The sequence below is a fragment of the Microcebus murinus genome, chromosome 29, assembly GCF_040939455.1.
Source record: "Microcebus murinus isolate Inina chromosome 29, M.murinus_Inina_mat1.0, whole genome shotgun sequence".
NCBI lineage: Eukaryota > Metazoa > Chordata > Mammalia > Primates > Cheirogaleidae > Microcebus > Microcebus murinus.
In genome coordinates this window covers 7394181-7413823 of record NC_134132.1, presented here as the reverse complement: position 1 = coordinate 7413823, position 19643 = coordinate 7394181, and the positions used below count along the sequence as shown (strand labels likewise).

The 19643-nt window shown below is 35.5% G+C and overlaps 1 protein-coding gene across 2 annotated transcripts in view; it reads left to right on the top strand.

Moving 5' to 3' along the window:
• Positions 1-19643, top strand: part of GRID2 (glutamate ionotropic receptor delta type subunit 2) — a 1185302-nt gene that overhangs the window by 1024737 nt on the left and 140922 nt on the right. For both annotated transcript variants that reach the window (XM_012774075.3, XM_012774073.2), the window contains exon 14: positions 8365-8531. In XM_012774075.3, the coding sequence (XP_012629529.2) occupies positions 8365-8531 (167 nt within the window). The remainder of the gene's footprint in view (positions 1-8364; positions 8532-19643) is intronic.

Sequence of the window (19643 nt, the reverse complement as noted above, 5' to 3'; positions counted from 1 at the left end):
CAGGGAGCTCACAGTCTGAGCACCCCTCAGTCTGCTGCAGGACCTCAAGAGGAAAGCCCTGAGCCCACTCTATGTGGAAGCCTCACCGTGGTGGCTGAGTTGTCTCTCTCAGCAGCCATGGGGGGAGGGGAAGGGCAGGAAAGAGTCTGTGTGGAGGAATGCTAGCACTCTGGTCATCTCTGACCCTCTCTCGCCTTTCTCTGGGAGGCAGCCCACCCAGAATGTCCAGACTCTGGAATCACACAGATCACCCAGGACCCACTGGACTTCTGTGGCTCCTGCAGTCTGGGCTGGAGTCAGGAAATGTCTGTGTGGGAACAAGCAGGATGAAACCTAAGGAGCTGCAGCCCCCTGGGGAGGACAAAGGCCCACAGTGGGTGGAGAAGCAACATGGCGCCTGCTGTCCCCGCTCAGGTCCGTGGGGGAGGGAAGTGCCCCAGGGGGGCTGGGAGCCTGGTGTTCTTACACAGGAAGTTCCCAGTCCACTGGTGGCAGCCTCCCCTGGGCTCTCGTAAGCAGAAAGTCTATCCAGTAGCTTGGGAACCCAACTGTCAGCGATGTGAGAGAGAGAGAGAGAGAAACAAACCGCTCCACCTACCTTTCTCGTGGGACTCCAAGCCTCTCCAGGGTTGATCTTGGCTGATACCCTGTTCCTCCTTGTTCTATCCAACTTCCACAGGAGTCTTCCAAAGGCTCTGGCACCCTTCCTTCAGACCCACATCCAATCTCTGTCTGTTCATTTTTTTTCTCTTCCATCTAAAACTTCCCCTTCTTACTGAGACACTCTGTCAGCTCCTGTCTCTGGTCAGCCATCTTGCCTGGAAGTCTCCAACATTGACCTTTAACATAGGAAAGAGCGTAGGAGATGGCCTTGAGCTCAAGGTCCAAATCTACAGCAAATCGTTGGTATGACTTGGAGCAAGTTACATCCCTTCATCTGTGAATTAGATACCCTAATATCAGCTGCCTCGCAGTGTTGTGTGTAAAAGGCATTTTTGAGAGTTAAAAAATGTTTCATAAAGGTTGTCTATTATTCTAAGGAAGAAATGGAGGGCAGAGGGAGGATATTCTCTCTACAGCAAGGGAAAATCTTATTTTACCCTGTGGGTTTAAATGCCATTTTTCCATAATTGCTCCCACTGAATATTTTTTAAGAAAAGGTCATCATTGCTATTTCTCAGTAGCTATAGATTTTGAAGTGAGCTGTACAGATATTTGTTAAATCAGATATTCATGTGAGAAAGAATATGGTTCTCCCAGTTCAAACCAAGGTTAGTGGGATAATAAGTTGTAATAAGTCTGTTTGTGGCAAAGGCTTCTGCCGTTATTACAGGAGGCTGCTGCCTAATGAATTAATTAGAAAAGTACTTTCAGTATCAGCTTATGATGGAGATTTCAGAAGAGGCATTCAGGACAAGAACAGTCCATGAAGTGAAATGTCCCATAATCCATAGCACATTGAGAAACGCAGCTTTAGGTTTTAAAAATACATTTTCCCATCCTTCACTTAACTTAGCAAGAAATGCAAATATATGGGAAATATAACATTGAACGTTTATAGTTCTTCACCTGACAGATGGAAAATTACAAGAAATTAGTAGGTTAGAAGAGCACGTGTGAATAAGAAATGGTCTCCAAAGGATCTCTATGTTTAATCGGTTAGGCACTATAGGTAAGGAACTTAAATATTGAGGATTTTCTTGTACAACTATTTCAGTTATCAGACCATTTGAGCAGGCTGTCCTGAATCTCTTTAATAAAAATTAATTTTCCTTTTCTTTAAACCACTTGCAACAGAAACTATTCTTACAACACTTACCATACTATGCTTCGGGTTACAGCAATTTAGTGATTGACTGACCTCCCCTACTGAGTTGTAAGCAGCTTGATGGTAGGAGCCTAAGTCTTACCTTCACATCCCTCATGTATATACTTACCATCAGGATCTTAGAATTAATGCAAAATGATGTTAGTAAAATTGAACTTAAAGGAAGATTGCTGTAGAAATAATGTAGAAATGGAACAAAACCTAGCTCCCAGAGTTATCTCAGGAGTGACAAATTCATCACAGGCAAGGGGACACAGGTGCTGAGCATCACTAGTTACCAGTGTCCATCAATCACCATAGTATCCTAGTATCTCTGCTTTGGGGTCCAGAGCTTGATAATATTGGAGGAAGATTCCACTGAAGATTCTTTTCCCTTTCTCATAATGGGGCCTAGAGCATGTTGACATGAAGCTCCCCAATTCACTTTTACCTTCCCTTTAACCTAGTATGAAGCATTCTGCTGGCATGGATCCATTGGTAAGTCAATCGATGGCATGCTATTCGGCTGCTTTTCCAAGCATGACCTCAAGAACAGGGCTAGTTGAAAAATATTAAGAAACTTCCATCACCTAGTCAGATGGATTGAAAATCTCCTAGACCAATTCTTCAATTATCATTCTGTTGAAAAAATGACATTAGACTTTGTGGATGAGTATTTTCTAGATAGTTTTAATAAAATGATGGTTAAAAACCATCCAAAGGATAGTGATTATATGTTTTAGTTGATGAAAAAGGCCAGGGAGATTTTTAAAAGCAAAAATAGTTTGGGTTACTATGCAACATTTCACTGCCATTGCTACAGGCTATAATCACACTGTTTTAATGATTCCCCTTTAAAAATTCTTTCATAATGCTTTATAACATTAGAATTGCTAGAAACAGCATATATAATGATGATGATAATGTTATCATACATTTAAATAGAGCTCTACATTCCACAAAGCAGTAACAACAATGCTAGAACACTTATAATAGCAAAGCAGTATGTCCCCGACCAGGGAGGTCCCTTGAGGTTTGTAAAGAAGCTGCCAGGGAGTGAGATGTGCACCATCTGGGGGATGGTCATGCTGGAGACTCAGACTTGTTGGGGGAGAAGGGGAAAGGGCATTTATTGAAACCTTAAAATCTGTACCCCCATAATATGCTGAAATAAAAAAAAGAAAAGAAAAAGAAGCTGCCAGGGAATCCAGGAGGCCAAAGTGGCTGTTAGAAACAGAAGACAAGAGCAAAAATCAGGGTCGATTGTTAAGGAGAGATTCCAGGTCACTATCTCTCCTCACTCTAGATTAGACTTAAGAAGCTAAAAGCAGCTCTGAAAGTTGATGACTAGTACAAAGGACTAGGGAAAGGGAGGAAGACTATAGGATAACTCTGCCACTGAGTACTCAATGCAAGGGAAACTGAACCAGGTATTTTTCCCTCTCACCCACTGTTAACACTCCAAGAATATCTCAGCTTTTCTAATTATATCAAGCTTCATGTATGTAAAATTGTCCATGATCATATTACTCATTTTTGTCACCTGTAACATTAGTATTCAAAAAATGATATACATAGCTATCGTAATTGTTAAAATGCATACTCCCATGCCTTGAACACCAAACATTCCAATGCAGTAAGTTTGGGATTTGATCTGAAATATACGTGTCTAACACAAGAATCCCCTAGTGATTCTGATGGTGGTGGTCTTAGCCTCACATTTTCAAAGGCACCGATGTATAAATACCTAACATAGTGCCTAGTATACAGCAGGCACTCCATGAGCAGTACTTGCATTAAATGATTTCTTCAGGGAAAGCACTTTTATCTCTGTTTTAATAATTCATGGTTTGGTTGGGGTTCAACCCCCAATAAAAGATGTAATAAATATCCACTTCATAGCAAACTGGTCTGAAGATTTTAAATCATTCATTATTTCACACAAAACTGTATCTAATGTTGGCTTAAAAGTTATTGGTCTAAGAAATTTATTAAAAAGGCAGCAGTTAAATATATCAAATCTTTCCTTTATATTTTATTCTTTGCTTTTATATTTATATATCCTGTTCTTTTTCCAGTATCAGAAAAATACAGCCTTATATGTTCTCTTAGTTTTGCTTTTTTTTAACTTGGGTTTTTAAATTATATTTAATTTATTAATGTTATACTACTGGAATTTATTTTATGTAGTGTTAACATTGTACTCTAATATTGACATTTGTGAAATAGTCACCTGTCTCAGTCTCATTTTTTTGAATATTTCATATTTTCCACACTGATTTAAATTGTGGTCTTTGTAATATAGTCTATATATGATATTTATATACTTTTATAAATGGTAGGCTTTTTTTCTGTTTCACTGATTTTCTATTCTCAAATATGTTCTGTGCTATTTTATTTGTAAGTTTTGTTAACATGTCTTTTGTGAAAAATCCCTCATATTCCAAGTCTCCAATTATTATTTTTCCTTTTCAGAATGTCTTTGCTATTCTTATCTGTTTTCTTCTAATTAAATTTGCAAAGATTATAATAAGTTCTAAAATATACTTTAGGCATTTTATTTATAATTGCATTAAGTATCAGAAATCAGGAAAATTGAAAATTTTTTTATAATCGTGCATGTACCCTTTTAGAAATATGTGATGTCTAACCAGAAATGAGTTCAGGTCTTCTTCAGTCAGGCATGAAAGTGTTCTTCACATAGTCCTTACTCATTTATTGCTAAATTAATTCCTAGTTATTCATATTTAGTATAAATGGATATTTTTACTTAAACTATTTATCATCTTTTATTGATGTATTAATAGAAAATTAAATTATTTGTATACATCCATTTATACCCAATCTATTTGTTGAAACATTAATTTTTCTAATACGTTTCTTAGTTGATTCTTTCAGGCTTCTGAATTGACCTAATATAAAACTATTTGTTTAATGTAATAACGACAGCATATTGAATGATTACAGCTAATGGAAAAAATGAATAACAGCAATGTAATCAGATGTGGGAAAGGAACTGGGAATGTTCTGTTATAAGGTACTTGTACTACCTATGAAGCAGTATAGGGTTATTTAACAGTAGAATTAGATCATGTCTATCGCCATACCACCCTGAACATGCCTGATCTTAGATTAATTGTAGACTTAGATTAATTGTAAATATATATTGCAAACTCTAGGGCAAACATGAAAAAACAGAGTTTTAAAGAAATATAATTGACAAGCTGAAGGTAGAGAGCAAAATAGAAGCATATGAAATGCTTAAGACCCAAGAATGAAGAAAAATAGAGGAAAAATAAAAATATAAAAAAACAAGTGAAACAAATAGGAAACAGGTACAAACATGGTAGATATTAATCCAACTATTAATATATCAATCACTTTAAATGTGAGTGGTCTAAATACATCAATTAAAATGTAGAGACCCAACTTCGTGTTGTCTAACAAGAAACTTCAAACATAAAGACACAGATAGATTAAAAGTAAAGGCATGAAAAAGATACACCATATTAACACTATCAAAAGAAAGCTAGAGTAGTTACATTAATTTAATTTCACTCGAAGCACAGATCAGAACACAGAAAATTATCAGAGATGAAGAGGGGCACTACATACTGATAAAGGGCCAGTTTTCCAAGAAGACAAAGTAATCCTTAATGTGTATTCACTTAACAAAAGAGCATCAAAATATGTGAGGCAAAAAACTGAAATAGCTGCAAGAAGAAATAAACAAATCCATTATTATAGTTATAAATTTAGTCCAGGTGCGGTGGCTCACATCTGTAATCCTAGTACTCTGAGAGGCCAAGGTAGAAGGATTGCTTGACCTCAGGAGTTTGAGATGAGCCTGAGCAAGAGCGAGACCGTTTCTACTTAAAACAGAAAAATTAGTGGGGCATCGTGGCACACACCTGTAGTCCCAGCTACTCGGGAGTCTAAAGCAAGAGGGTCACTTGAGCCCAGGAGTTTGAAGTTGCAGTGAGCTACGACGATGCCCCTGCACTCTACCCAGGCAATAGAGCAAGACTCTGCCTCCCCCCAAAAAAGAAAGAAAAAAGAAAAAAAATAAATTTAAATATCCCCTATTATTAAATGACATATCCAACAGGCAGAAAATTAGTATATGGTTGAGCTAAACAGTACCATCAATCAACTGGATCTAACTGACATTTATACATCTTTATCTAAAACATCAGAAAACACATTTCTTCTCAAGCTAACAGGGAACATTCACCAAAATACATCACATTCTGGGCCATAAAACACACATGAGCAAATTTAAAATAATAGAAATCTATACAATGTGTGTTCTCAGACAACAGTGGATCTAGAAATCAATAAGAAAAAGGATAGCTGGAAAATTCCAAAATACTTAGACAGTAAACACCACACTTCTAAATAACACAGGGGTCAAAGATGACATCTTGAGAGAAATTAAAAATATTTTGGGGCCGGTCGAGGTGGCTCACGCCTGTAATCCTAACACTCTGGGAGGCTGGGGTGGGAGGATTGCTTGAACTCAGGAGTTCAAGATCAGCCTGAGCAAGAACAAGACCCCATCTCTACTATAAATAGAAAGAAATTAGCCAAACAATTAAAAATAGAAAAAATTAGCTAGGCATGGTGGCGTGCACCTGTAGTCCCAGCTACTCGGGAAGCTGAGGCAGGAAGGAGGATTGCTTGAGCCCAGGAGTTTGAGGTTGTTGTGAGCTAGGCTGATGCCATGGCACTCTAGCCCAGATAAGATAGTGAGACTCTGTCTCAAAAAAAATGTATATATTTTTCAACTAAATGTAAATTTAACTTACCAATATCTGTGAATGTGGGAAAGCAGTGCTTACAGGACTATTTATAGCATTGAAAACATATAAGAAAAGAAGAAAGTTCTAAAATCAATACTTTCAGCTTCAATCTTAGGAAACTCAACATCTTAAATATGCTATCAAATATAATTTTTGTCTCTACCTGATTATAATTTTTTCCTAGCAGATTATAATCATATTTTTGTTTCCTGCCTTCTTGGATAGGATAATATTACAACAATAATCTTTACTTTTAGGGATAACAGTAGGCATCATTTTCTTCATTTTTATGGTAACGCCATTAGAATTTCAGCTTTTAATTCATTTACTGGTTATCTACTAAAAGATAGTTTACTACTGGTTTACCAATAGATCAATAATAGGTAGATAACTGTTTTCAATCTTGTCAAGTGTCTTTCTGACATCTGTTGAAAGATTATTTAAAATTTTTATAAAGCCTGATTTGTAAGATATATTATCCCAGTAACTGTTCTAATACTGAACCAGTGTTGCTTTTCCTTGTTTAATAATGCTACCTTATTATTTTAATATAAACAAACTGCTAGATTTAATTATTAGTTGTATTTATTTTTTGAAGTTAGTAAGTTCTATTTTTATATATAATAATGTTCTAAATAAACTTTATGAAGATGTTCAGGATTTTTTTTGCAAATTAGTGACTTAGGATATGACGGATTACTGGGGGGAAACAAATAATCACTAAAAGATATTGTAAATGACCCAGAATAAAATTATACTCCCTAAATGATGATAGGGAAGGTAGTAAAATTAGTTTTTTTCCTCATTGCAAAACCCTCCAGTGAGTTTCCTTCTAAGTCCAACTGCAAGATATGCATAGTCCTAACTTAACAACAAATTAAGTCAAAAGGACATAGGACAGAAAATATAGCTTGTTAGCAGGGCAGCATTGGTCATTTGTCTTTAATGTGAGTTGTACTTGGAGTATTCATTTAAAACGTGAGTCACATGCAAGGAAATAATACCTACAGCGGATGAGCACAGGCCTGAAAACCCTAAAGAGTCGATTGCTCTTGTAACAACTCCAAAAGTGTAGCTTTCAGGGTCCCAAGAAGGAATAAGTCGAGATACAAGAATCACTAAACTCATAGAAACTGAAAGACATGGCTTCCTTTCCTGCGTTTTTTGTTCTTCCAGTCCAAATGACATTTACCACTCAGGGGTCATTTTACCACAAGCAATGCTGCCTAGAAACACAGCTAACACCCCACTTTTCTTCATGTTCCCAGGATAATAGAACTATAGATTCACCAAAATGCAAATTCTCATTCGGAATAGGAGTTTACCTAGAAATACACAGTTAGCTCTCTGTATCCACAGGTTCTGCAACCACAGATTCCACTGACCGCAGATCAAAAGTATTTCAAAAAGAAAAAGATAATTAAAAAATGCAAATAAAAAATATGGTATAACAACTATTTATATAGCATTCATATTGCGTTAGGCATTATAAACAGTGTAGAGATGATTTAAGTATACTGCAGGATGTGTGTAGGTTATATGCAAAAACTATGCTATTCTATATAAAGGACTTGAGTTTCCCTGGATTTGGGTATACGTGGGGGTCCTGGGACCCGGGTCTCACAGATGCCAAGGGATGATGTATGTTTTATTATTTTTTGCACAATTAAACATATGCCAATGTAATGTTTCTTACCCTATGTTTAAAATTCTAACCTGAAATCCTTTCTTTTCTTGTTCTCCATATTTTCACAGGTAAAATATGGAAATTATGCTTTTGTATGGGATGCAGCTGTATTGGAATATGTGGCTATCAATGATCCAGACTGTTCCTTTTATACCATTGGGAATACCGTTGCTGATCGGGGATACGGAATTGCATTGCAACATGGCAGTCCTTACCGGGATGTTTTTTCACAAAGGTAAGATTTTGGTATGGCCCAAAGAAGGACAGAAAATTTAAACAAAATCTACTTGGTTACCCAATTCGGTTTATTACATTTTGTTTTCTTTGTTAGGATAAGTATAATAAACAATAGAAAAAATAGTTATAAGGGGTTGTTCAGTAAGACGTGCATTTCCTAAAACATGTACTGAAGTATTATGTCTCCCATAAATAGGGAGGAAAATATTGCTGCATGTAACTGGTTTTACTCTCAAAATTTTGATATGGAAAACAAAGTAAGTGCGTTAGTAATTTCTGTTAGAACTAAATTAAACAGTGTAATATGAATTTCTAGAGACTAAATGTCATTCGCCTAGGAAAACTAATTCATTTTTAAGAACACTAAAGCATAAAATAAACTTCAGGACCGAGCTAAAGTTCTAATGTACTACTAAATCACATAGTAACAGGAATGTTTTCATCTGGATTTTGCAAAGGAAAAGGGTAAGAATTTTTGAGTCTTCTACTTGGTATCAAAATATGTATGAGATTTAGTCATGGAAATCAAAGAGACAGCTCAGTAACACATTATACCAGTTCCCAAATAAGAAGTTGCTGTTAGAAGGGCGTGGTTTAAGAAAGAAGGTTTTAAAATGTAATTGTAGATTAGTAGCATATATAAAAGACTTGGGCCCGAAAGGAATTCACAAAGATCACTGCATTTCATTCTATTCTACCTATTATGAAACAAGCTTGGACCTAAGAGAAATTCATATCTTCCAGGTAGAAGTATATTCCTTTTGATACTGATATTATTTTCTAAATATTATTATTCTAGATTTTCTTCTACCTGTTCTCTAAAAGTTAATCACAGACCATGAGGACAGTTCTATATAGGCCCCAAATTTCAAACTATTGGAATTGTATTTCTCCAAATTTTAGGGTAGCAAAAGCCAGGCATTTCATGTATAAAAAAAGAACTAAAAATCAATAATCTACAATTAATGTCACAATTATAAAAATCTAGACCTCTCTTCTAACCTATAAAACAAGAAGGTTAGCTTAATTCTAAGGCCCCATATTAGTCAGTTTTTCTGCTTAGCAAACAACTCCAAAGTATCAGTGACTTAAAATAAGTTATTTCTGATTCATGAAACATGAGAGCTGGCTGTGATTTGGCTATGTTCTGCTACAAGCTGTGGGTCAACTGCAGGCCTGCTGAAAGAATGACAGAAACTATCAGTGATACCTTCTAGCTCTATGCAAATTCTAAGAATAAAACAAAAGCAAAACACACATGCATATGCTGGGAAGCAAAATATTAAGGTATAAGTAATGATGAATCAATCAAAACACATTTATTGATCAGCAGATTTTAAGGGGAACAAACTTCAAAAGTCAATTATACCATAGAGAATCTACCTGCAAAACACTTGCTATGTAGTTGGAGATACAGGACCCATGCACATAAAACAATGAACAATGCAGACATTTCTATAGATGTATGCCAATATGTATACATATGCATATAATATCAGTATTGTTTATTTATATTGCACTAAATTGTGTAGTTAAGTATTGAAAAAAAAATTGAACAGCATACAGAATAAAGAATTAAGGAAATGAAACATGAGTAAAAGCTCTCCAAGAGAAAGTTAGCCTTTAACTTGACCTTGAAGGATTAGTAGAAGGCTGAAAAAGAAAATAGATAATTCTTGGAGAAATAATATGAAGACCACAGAATTTAAGTAAAAGAGAGCAGAATGTGTTGAGAAACAATAAGGACATTAGCTAATCTGAAAGGAAAGTTAAAGTTTAAAATCCATATTGTAGGCCACAAGCATCTTACAAAAAAGCCCAATGTCTATTTGGGAGCCCAGGAGTAAAATGACAAAAATAGCATTTAAGGGAAGATTAATCTAGTTTTGATGTAAAGGATGAAATAGAATTGGCAAAGACTAGAGCAAACCTGGAGGCATGAGATAATGATGGCCTGGTCTAGAATTGGGTGAGAGGCAATGAGGAGGAAGGAACAAAGAGAAGAGACACTTCCAAGGGAAGATGCACACCATTGCCTGTAATTCCGATGCAAAATCCAATGTGAGGATGCAAAATCATAATAGAATGAAAAGGCATACAGGGTTTCATGGTGGAAGACCAGCAGAAACATATAATGAATCCTTAAGATTACCGAGGTAGTTGAGAAAGAATTATTGATTATTTCTTAGTTATGGTTAATTAGCTTTTTCATTACTAAAGACAGTCTTTGTTTCCAGACCTGATTTCTGAGTCTTTTACACACACAAAAAAAATGCATGAATATAATAGCTATTAAAGAAATGTTTACTAAATCACACCAAGTGTTCCATTTATTATTATCCCTGTGGTGCTTTACCTATTAGAGATTTTAATTCTGAGAAAATGCACTCTAGTGAACTACTGAAAAGTAATATTAAGCATTGAATATTTTTTTCATTTGTATGATGTACATTATAGATGTTGGCAATATAAATTGCCCCTTTCGGTGGAGTTCCTTAATAATGGCACCCTGCATCCTGGTTCCCTGGACATCTGGAGGAAGGGAGAGCCAGGAAAGAAGCATGGTCTGGCAGTCGGCAGGGTGCCAGCTCATCTCTTTATACACATATGCCACATTGATTTATTACCCAAAATCTCTCCTTAAATCCAGAAAATATTTGCACTCATTCCTTTTTGTTATAGCCATTTGAAAAATGAGATCTTCTCTTTTTTGTTAACTGATTTTAAAAATTATAGAGATCATCAAATTTAACCATTGTAGTACACTTGGGGGATTATAAGATACATCAACATCCTGAGCCCTTGATTAAACTAAATCACTGATTGCTATTGTGATTATTTTCAACAAAAATGACAGTATTCTGGGTGATTAATAATTCAACATTAATTATTTTTCAGGTGACTATATGCCTATAACCCAAAGGACCTTATATCAAAGTACTTTAATATGTATTGAGTACTAACATTTAAAGTAAACAATATATAGTGATACAGTAAAAACATTTATTATCTTCCAAATGCTAGATATCTTATATGCTAATGTATTTCATTGACACTTCAGACCAATCATGTGAGATGTTGCACATTTGTTTATTATAATTTTGCATATTAGTTCATGGCTATTATGCTACAAGTGAATACATTGAGTGAATGGGCCTGCATTTTGGCAAGCACCCTGTTCAGCTTAGGGGATGTAGTGATACACCCATTTGTACAATTGTATGTGAGTGCACGCACACATGAATGACTTTGAAGAACCAAAGTGCTACAGTATATATGACTATAGAACTGGCTGGAAGAATTTTGTGTCCTTGGTCTGCACAAAAACTAGGTAGCTTGGCAGCAGAAGGTAAAGTCTTTATTTTTCTCATCAGATATGTGTATATTAGCGTGGTGGGTGACAGTTTGCAATGAATTTTCTACCTAATGCTATGTGTTCATCAAATGTTTTACGTGATCCTTGTCTTGTAATAGTTTTTTTAGTTAAAAAAAAGGTAGTCAAATATTGTTTCATTAAAGACATTTAAGAGTAGAAGAAAACTGAATTTTTCAGATTGATTTCCTTGTGCTATTAATAAAATTAACTTCAGTGTTGATCTCAGAATCTTAGCTATTCAGAAAGCTAAAAAGATAACCAAAAAAAGAATAGAAAATCTACTGAGCATTTAGTGTGAACTCAGCTCTGTTCTCAAATATTAGTGGGTGCCAAAAATGAAAAATTAATTCATGATTTTAATTTTACATTTCATAAATAAAGGGATCACTTTTTTCTGTTGGCTTCTATTTCCTAAAATTTAGATATGGAACTACTAAGGGACACAAAAACAATTACATGTTTCAAGTTGCATGGAGAATAATATTTCTTGGATTAATAATAGTGACAGAGATGCATAAACAGTTTCTCAACCCAATCACAGAACTTCAGAACTTTTAGAAATGGAATTTAGAAATGGAATTAATAGTTCTTCCCCTTTTACCAGGGATGAAAGTAGTCCATGGGAATTAATAGCTTGCTCAGAATCACAAAAAAAGCAGTAAAACTGGATAAATGTCAAACTTTCTGATTCCGTCTCTGGTTTTCTGGTCATTATGCATTGTATCTTCCCTTATATTTCTTCTAAAAGCATATAAGAATAATGTGAAACTTATGTAGTACTTCCTGTGTGCTAGAGAGTTCTGACACAGAGCAGCGTATGAGGTGAATACTGCTACTAATCTCCCCTTACAGGTGAGACACGGAGACATAATGAGGTAAAGTCACTTGTCCAAGTTCACAGAGCTATTCAGTATTAGAGCTGAGATTCAAACCCCAGGCAGTTAAGCTCTGAAAATTGAGGCTCTTAACCACTCTGCTGTGCTGCTTTTCACATGAATGACACATGCTTTTAACAGGTTGTGTTTCAATGAACACTTAGTGATATACTCTCTCTCTCAGTAGAATAATCATAATTCTTGATTTATGATTATTAATTATTATTAATACTGGTCTATGAATGTCTACTTTTATTCATTTATTTAACTAGTTTTAAACTCCTTGGTTATAGTCTTTCTTTTCCCCTTGAAAAGATAGTTTATCTGTTAGATAATAGATAAAGTAGATATCTATTAGAATATCTAGTGCCTTGCTTTGTATTTTTACTTGAATTCAAAAAAGAACATTAGATCTTTTGACTTCCCTCTGTCTTAATGCTTCTTACACTTTGCCTGTTGGGTCCTGCCTCATGTTTGTCAGCTTCTTGAGTCCAGGCATATGCCTGTACATCTCTAATGCCTGTCTTCATGTCTAGTGTTAATGGGAAAAAACTCAAGCTCTGTAAAATAATTTCAAGAGCTTCATTCTGAGCCGAGTATGTGTGACCGACAGCCTGGAGCACGTGTTTTCAAGAGGTTCTGAGAAAATGTGCCTGTGGTAGCTGAGTTCCAGTTTGGTTTTATACATTCACAGAGACAGGAATTACATATAAGATCATAAGTCAACAAGTGGAGAATGGACATTGGTTTGGTCCAGAAAAGTGGGACCTCTTGGTGGGGCCGCGCTTATAGGTTATAGGTATTTTTAAAGATTCTTTGACTTGTAATTGGTTAAAGAAATGAAGCTTTGTCTAAAGGCTTGGACTGTTTTAACTTAAGATAAGGATGTCTGTTAATTAGAGACAAGTCACTGGACATTTACCGAAACTAAAGTGATCTGTTAAAGTAAATTGATGGCCTGCAGTTGTGGTTTAAGTTTTGTCTTGCATGGCCTTGGGCTTGTTAATGATTTAGTTTCTTATAACAAAGAGTAACTCCACAAGAGAGGCAGCATGGGCCGGGCGCGGTGGCTCATGCCTGTAATCCTAGCTCTCTGGGAGACCGAGGCGGGTGGATCGCTCAAGGTCAGGAGTTCGAAACCAGCCTGAGCAAAAGCAAGACCTCGTCTCTACTATAAATAGAAAGAAATTAATTGGCCAACTAACATATATAGAAAAAATTAGCCGGGCATGGTGGCGCGTGCCTGTAGTCCCAGCTACTCAGGAGGCTGAGGCAGGAGGATCGCTTGAGCCCAGGAGTTTGAGGTTGCTGTGAGCTAGGCAGACGCCATGGCACTCACTCTAGCCTGGGCAACAAAGTGAGACTTTGTCTCAAAAAAAAAAAAAAAAAAAAGAGAGGCAGCATGATGAGATGTGTGTTTGACCTCCCTTCTCGAGGCTGCCAACTCATCTTTAAGGTTTTTCTGGGGTCCCCTTGGCCAAGAAGAAGTCCACTGAGTCCACTGGCAGCGCTTAAGATTTTATTTTAGTTCACACTAGCATACAGTAAGCATTGCATAAATATTTGACGCTTGAATAAAGAGATCTACCTAACTTTTGGGTCAAAGATCATCCTATTTACTTATACCCAAATAAATATCTATGCTTTTAGCTTGCTTAATATTTTTAAAAGTGTTATGATTTTTCTTATAATTTTTTCTTTCTTGGTTTCTCCAATTTTTCATACAGTGAATTTTTCAAAACCAAAAAACAAAAAGAAAACAAACAGCACCTGTCTACCTTTTTTTCCAACTCTCTGCTGTAAGAATTTTTTATGCTTTCATTCCTACAAGGAAGATAAAAAAAATCCTTTAACTTGAAAGATTAGCGCCATAATCCTTTAATTCTCCGGCCAGAATGGAATACTTTCCAAGCATTTTGATCATCTTTTCAGGAACAGGAAAAAACCAATCCCTTTGATTGCCCACTTAGTAGCTCCAGGATTGGTCAGTGACTGGCTTAAGATCTGCATTCAGTTGGCTAAAAGAATCTTTCACAAAGGTACTTATAACCGGAAGTTAAATAATTAACTAGTTTCTCTTTAGAGACATAAAATATAGACTAACCCTCAGCTCTGAAAGCAGAAATGACATTATCAAGACATATAAGTAAACATTAAGCAATATGAAATTATACATTAAACTATACAGTATACACAAATACATGCTGAAATGTAAAGGAAATCATGAAGGGTGGAATAAAAAAGATTTTGCTAGACTTGAGCTAGGAGAATTCAAGGATAAATAGAATTTGCATATAGGAATAGATGAATGGAAAAAACTCAGGAAAACAAGCAGAATTCACAGAAATGGAAACAGGCATTGTATGTTGACAGGGTGCTGAGAAAGAACACTTGGACTGGAGACAATATTGGTAGAGGCATCTAGGTAGGAAAGCTAAAATTGAATGTGATACACTAGAGCATTAATAGCTTCTAGTTATTAAGCACAGACTATGCTGAACGCTAAAACTCTGTGCATTGAATTTTATAAATTTGAAGAAACTCAGGTTAAGAGTTAAGTATTTTGCCAAAGTCACACAGCTAATAACAAGTAGCGCTAGGACTCAGGTTGGAGCTTTGTGGCTCTGGGGAGAGGAATATCTTCACAGAAGAGTATTTGAGGAGTTTGAGGTGTTAGAAGCAGAGAGAGCTTAATTGAAGGAAGCCATTTGCAAGGCTATTATAGTATTCTAGTGGGGAAGCCTGAGAATATTCTCAAATAGGGTGAAGAGAAAAGATTAGCATCAAAGATAAGTTTGAAGAAGGAATAGACAAGACTCTGTGAAAATCAGAGGAGTGCGTATAATCCAGGGAGCTGAAAGGAAAAAGGTGTGCAGGCTCAGTGGCCACAGACAGCCCCTCCTTTTCTCCCATTTCATTCCTGCCTCCTGTTTCTCATTCTTGGTCATCTATTACAAGTTTGCCTCAGCTCTATTTCACAGTTTCTAGAAAAACACTGATTATTTTTTTAAAACTCATGATAATTCACTACCCAGTAAATATTATTTCCCAGAACCTTTCATCCTACAGACTTTAGTTCTGTCATTGCTCAAACCATATTCAAATATCTGTAATGGTGGTGGTGTTCTCTCACTGCACACCAGACATTATTTTTTAACTGTTATATGTGTATATTTAAATATACATACATGTGTGCATATATAAATATACATACATACATATATATTAATATACATACATATATATTTACACTAAAACCAAATGGTTTCATTGTATTCACATTTTCTGTTCTAGATCAAGAAAACAAGATCTTTGAGATGGGCACGTTTATATAAAGAAAGAAAGGAAAATGATGAGTTTCAAAGGCAAGAAGGAGAACATTGAAGGTTCACTTTCAGAGGGGGATAGGAGTAGAATGAAAGGATAATATATATTTATACGTATTTATTTTAAAATAACATTTGTCCTATAAAATGTGAAAGGAAATTATTTTCTTTTCTCTTATAATATACATCTATTTAAATAAGGATTAGCCTCTGAAATCCCTTGAAAGGAATGTGCTATTCCTATTTCTGAGCAACTCCCCTTTAAAACATTTATTTTAAATTTAGAGTTTTGAATTTAGAGAATGTCTATAAAAGAAAAACATGAGCAAGCTTATTTGTCCATCATATTTTCCTGTTTGCTGAATCCTTGTGGGGCTATTTTTATGACTAATGTTCTATGGGTTTTACCAAGCACCGCGACTGCTGCTTCTAGTGGAGAATCTAAATAATTTACATTTATTTGAGAGTTTAATCTAAATACATGAAAGAGTAAGTATAGTTGGCGATGTTTCCAGTATGTGAATATTTCAAAGATCTTCATGATATATGCACTATATTATTTGAGATTAGTGGTATTAATCTTGCAAAGTGGTAGCCAAATTTTAAGAAAATTACAAGCTTTTACTCTCGAGAAGCATACAGCATTCTCACTGCGGAGTGCAACAAACCATTACACAGTGCAATCCCGTAGAGTGGATTTTGAAGTGTTATAAAATTCCATTCTCCTTGTACTTACATCGTACAGCATTTGGGGAACAGTTTATCCAGGGTACAAGAGTACCCTTTGTAAACAAGCATCTTTATTAGAATTTTCTGAGAAAAGTACTGAGATCCAGGGAAGATAAATGACTAGCACAAGGTGCAAAGCAGTATTTCAGCTGAATAATGAGCCCACAACAATGGCCCAGGCTGCTTTGCAAGAAGCAAGTCTGATCAGCTTTTTTGCTTATAAGATTTTTACCATTTTTAGATCTCGGTAGGTATCATTTCATTCAGAAAATAGTTGTATAAAAAGCATAGTTATTACAGTAATAGAAATTAGTGACTAAAGGCCAAATTTTCAACAAAATATCTCAGAACTTAGAACTACAAATGTGTATCACACTGTAAAATACCCACACACGCATGTACACACACAAACTCCAGAGTAATTATAAGCCTCTCTCAAAAATTATTTTATTCCCTCATAGTTAAATCACATTTAAAAATTCTAAATACCCATTTTGCTCACCAGACATAACCTCAGACACTTTTTACTGTTTTAAAAATTCAGGCTACCTTTATAAGGATAATTTGATGTCATTGAGGATAATCAAAGAATGTGCTTCTTTTTCATAGACCTGTAATATATTGTAAGCAGAGCAGCATCATGGGAATAAGCACAAGGCCTTGCATGATAATGATGTTGATAGCAGAAACTACTACAGATTATGGGACATGAATGAAACTTTGGCATGCTTTAGATATCTCCCTAATTTTATGAATGTGAAACAAAAAAGGCAAGTGCGTGACCTGCTCAGAGCCTAACCCTTGGTCAAAATATTCCCTGTAGACCACGAGTCCAGGCTCTTAGTCCAGAGTTCCATCCTCCGTGCTGTCCTGCCAGGTCCTTTGGTTTTGAAAAATTCAGCTTTTTATCCCTCAAATTTGCCATTAAAATAAATGTTTTCAGAAGCACAGTTATGTCAACACATTACATAAAAAAGCAGGAATATGAGTTAGTAAACATATTTGACAGGATCATAAACATAACTAGAACATATGTTTTTAAATTGCAATTACCTGTAGACACAAAAAAAAAGTAGTGCAAAGATAAACAGAGTTCTTTGGGATGTGCCAATCCTAACTTACAGAGAAACTATACTATAGCCTAAAATAGGAGTTAACATTTACTAAAGACTTACTAAGTGCCAGGTACCATTATAAGGGCCCTAAGTATATTAAGTAATTTAATCCTCATGATAAACATGTGAGGTAAATACTATATCATGAGTCTCATTTTACACATAAGGAAACTGAGTCACAGGAAAGATTTGTCATTTTCCAAGGTCAAAAACCTAATAAATGGCAGAGCCAGGCTTTCAACCCATGCTGTTGAACACTATACTATCCTGGCTCATACTCCCACAAGTCTGAGAACATGCACCAGTGCTGGAAGTGAATAACAAACACCCAAATTGTCTTCATGCCTCCTGGAATGCCTGCCTTTCCTCACATTAAAATCCAGATGGGCATTTGAGTTTAAATGAAACACAGATGACTTTCAGAAACTTAACATGTCAGGCCCAAAGAGTCCTCCATTACAATGAGGGGGCAGATCTATCTGAAACCAAAGCTGTTTTGCATCAGCTGATCGGAAGTAAACAATACATACATTGAAAACTGAAAGCCCTGAAACAATACTGCAATATTTTCCCTCCCTCTCATCTTTTGCTACAAATTAGCTTAAGAATGTACTTCACCAAACTTTAACTCTTCTTTTATGGAAACTTTAATTCATTATGACTTTTTAATTGGTGGAATCCATAATTGCCACTTATCTATCTCATTTCATAGTTCTTTGAGCAGCTCAAGTAAACTAACATTATAAGTGATCAGACTGTCTACTTCCATGTTGAATGTTTACTAATAAGAAATAGAACCTATTATTTCTGGACATGAATTATGGCTGAGATAAAAATATAAAAATTCCTGTATGGAATAAGACCCAGAATTCTGTACAGTCCAGATAAGTCTAACAGAAGCAGCAATGATTTTTGTCTTAGTGACCATAGTTCTCTGTTTTAGCACCAACTGCGAACAGAGGAATAGATACCTCAAAGTGTTCATTTACTTCTTTTTCTTAATGATCCATTCTGTCACAGTCATTTTATGAAACTGTTTCTGGCTGAAATAAATGCTAGTAAATATTGAAAATTATTGAAAACCAATATATTTTTATTTTACTTGTTACTGACCTTAGGAAATATGTATAAAAATTGTGCCTTAATGATATTCTTACCAATGTTCTGTGAAGATGGGAACATCGGTGTGTGATGGGAGCAGCTGGCAACTGGAAAAAAATATGGCAGGCTTTTTGTTCTGATGGGGGTTTCAACCTTTCTCCAAAATAATATTTTTGGTAGTAACATTTTTTCTCTGATGATTTTTCTCAATTTTCTGTTTCTTTTCTATTAATGAACCCAGATTCCTGTAGCACTCCATATAAAAGCCAGTATAGCCCTTCTAGGAAGTGTGTAGTATTCTTTGAACATGAATTTTATGTATGAATTTCTTCTCTTCTGCATTTTTAATGACTCTAGAAATTTGCCAAACAAATTACTTCTCAACCAGAGTGTATTCAGTAAAGTGGCCCCTTATCCTTCATTGAGGCTATGGAGAGAACAGTCTGGAACTCAGAGGCCCTGAATATCAGGCCGAACTGTCTGGATTTAAGACAGGGGAATCACTGAAGAATTTAGCAAAGACTAGCCATGATCAGAAGTATGTTTTTTGATCACTTTGTAAAGAATATATGCAATTAAATAAAAAAT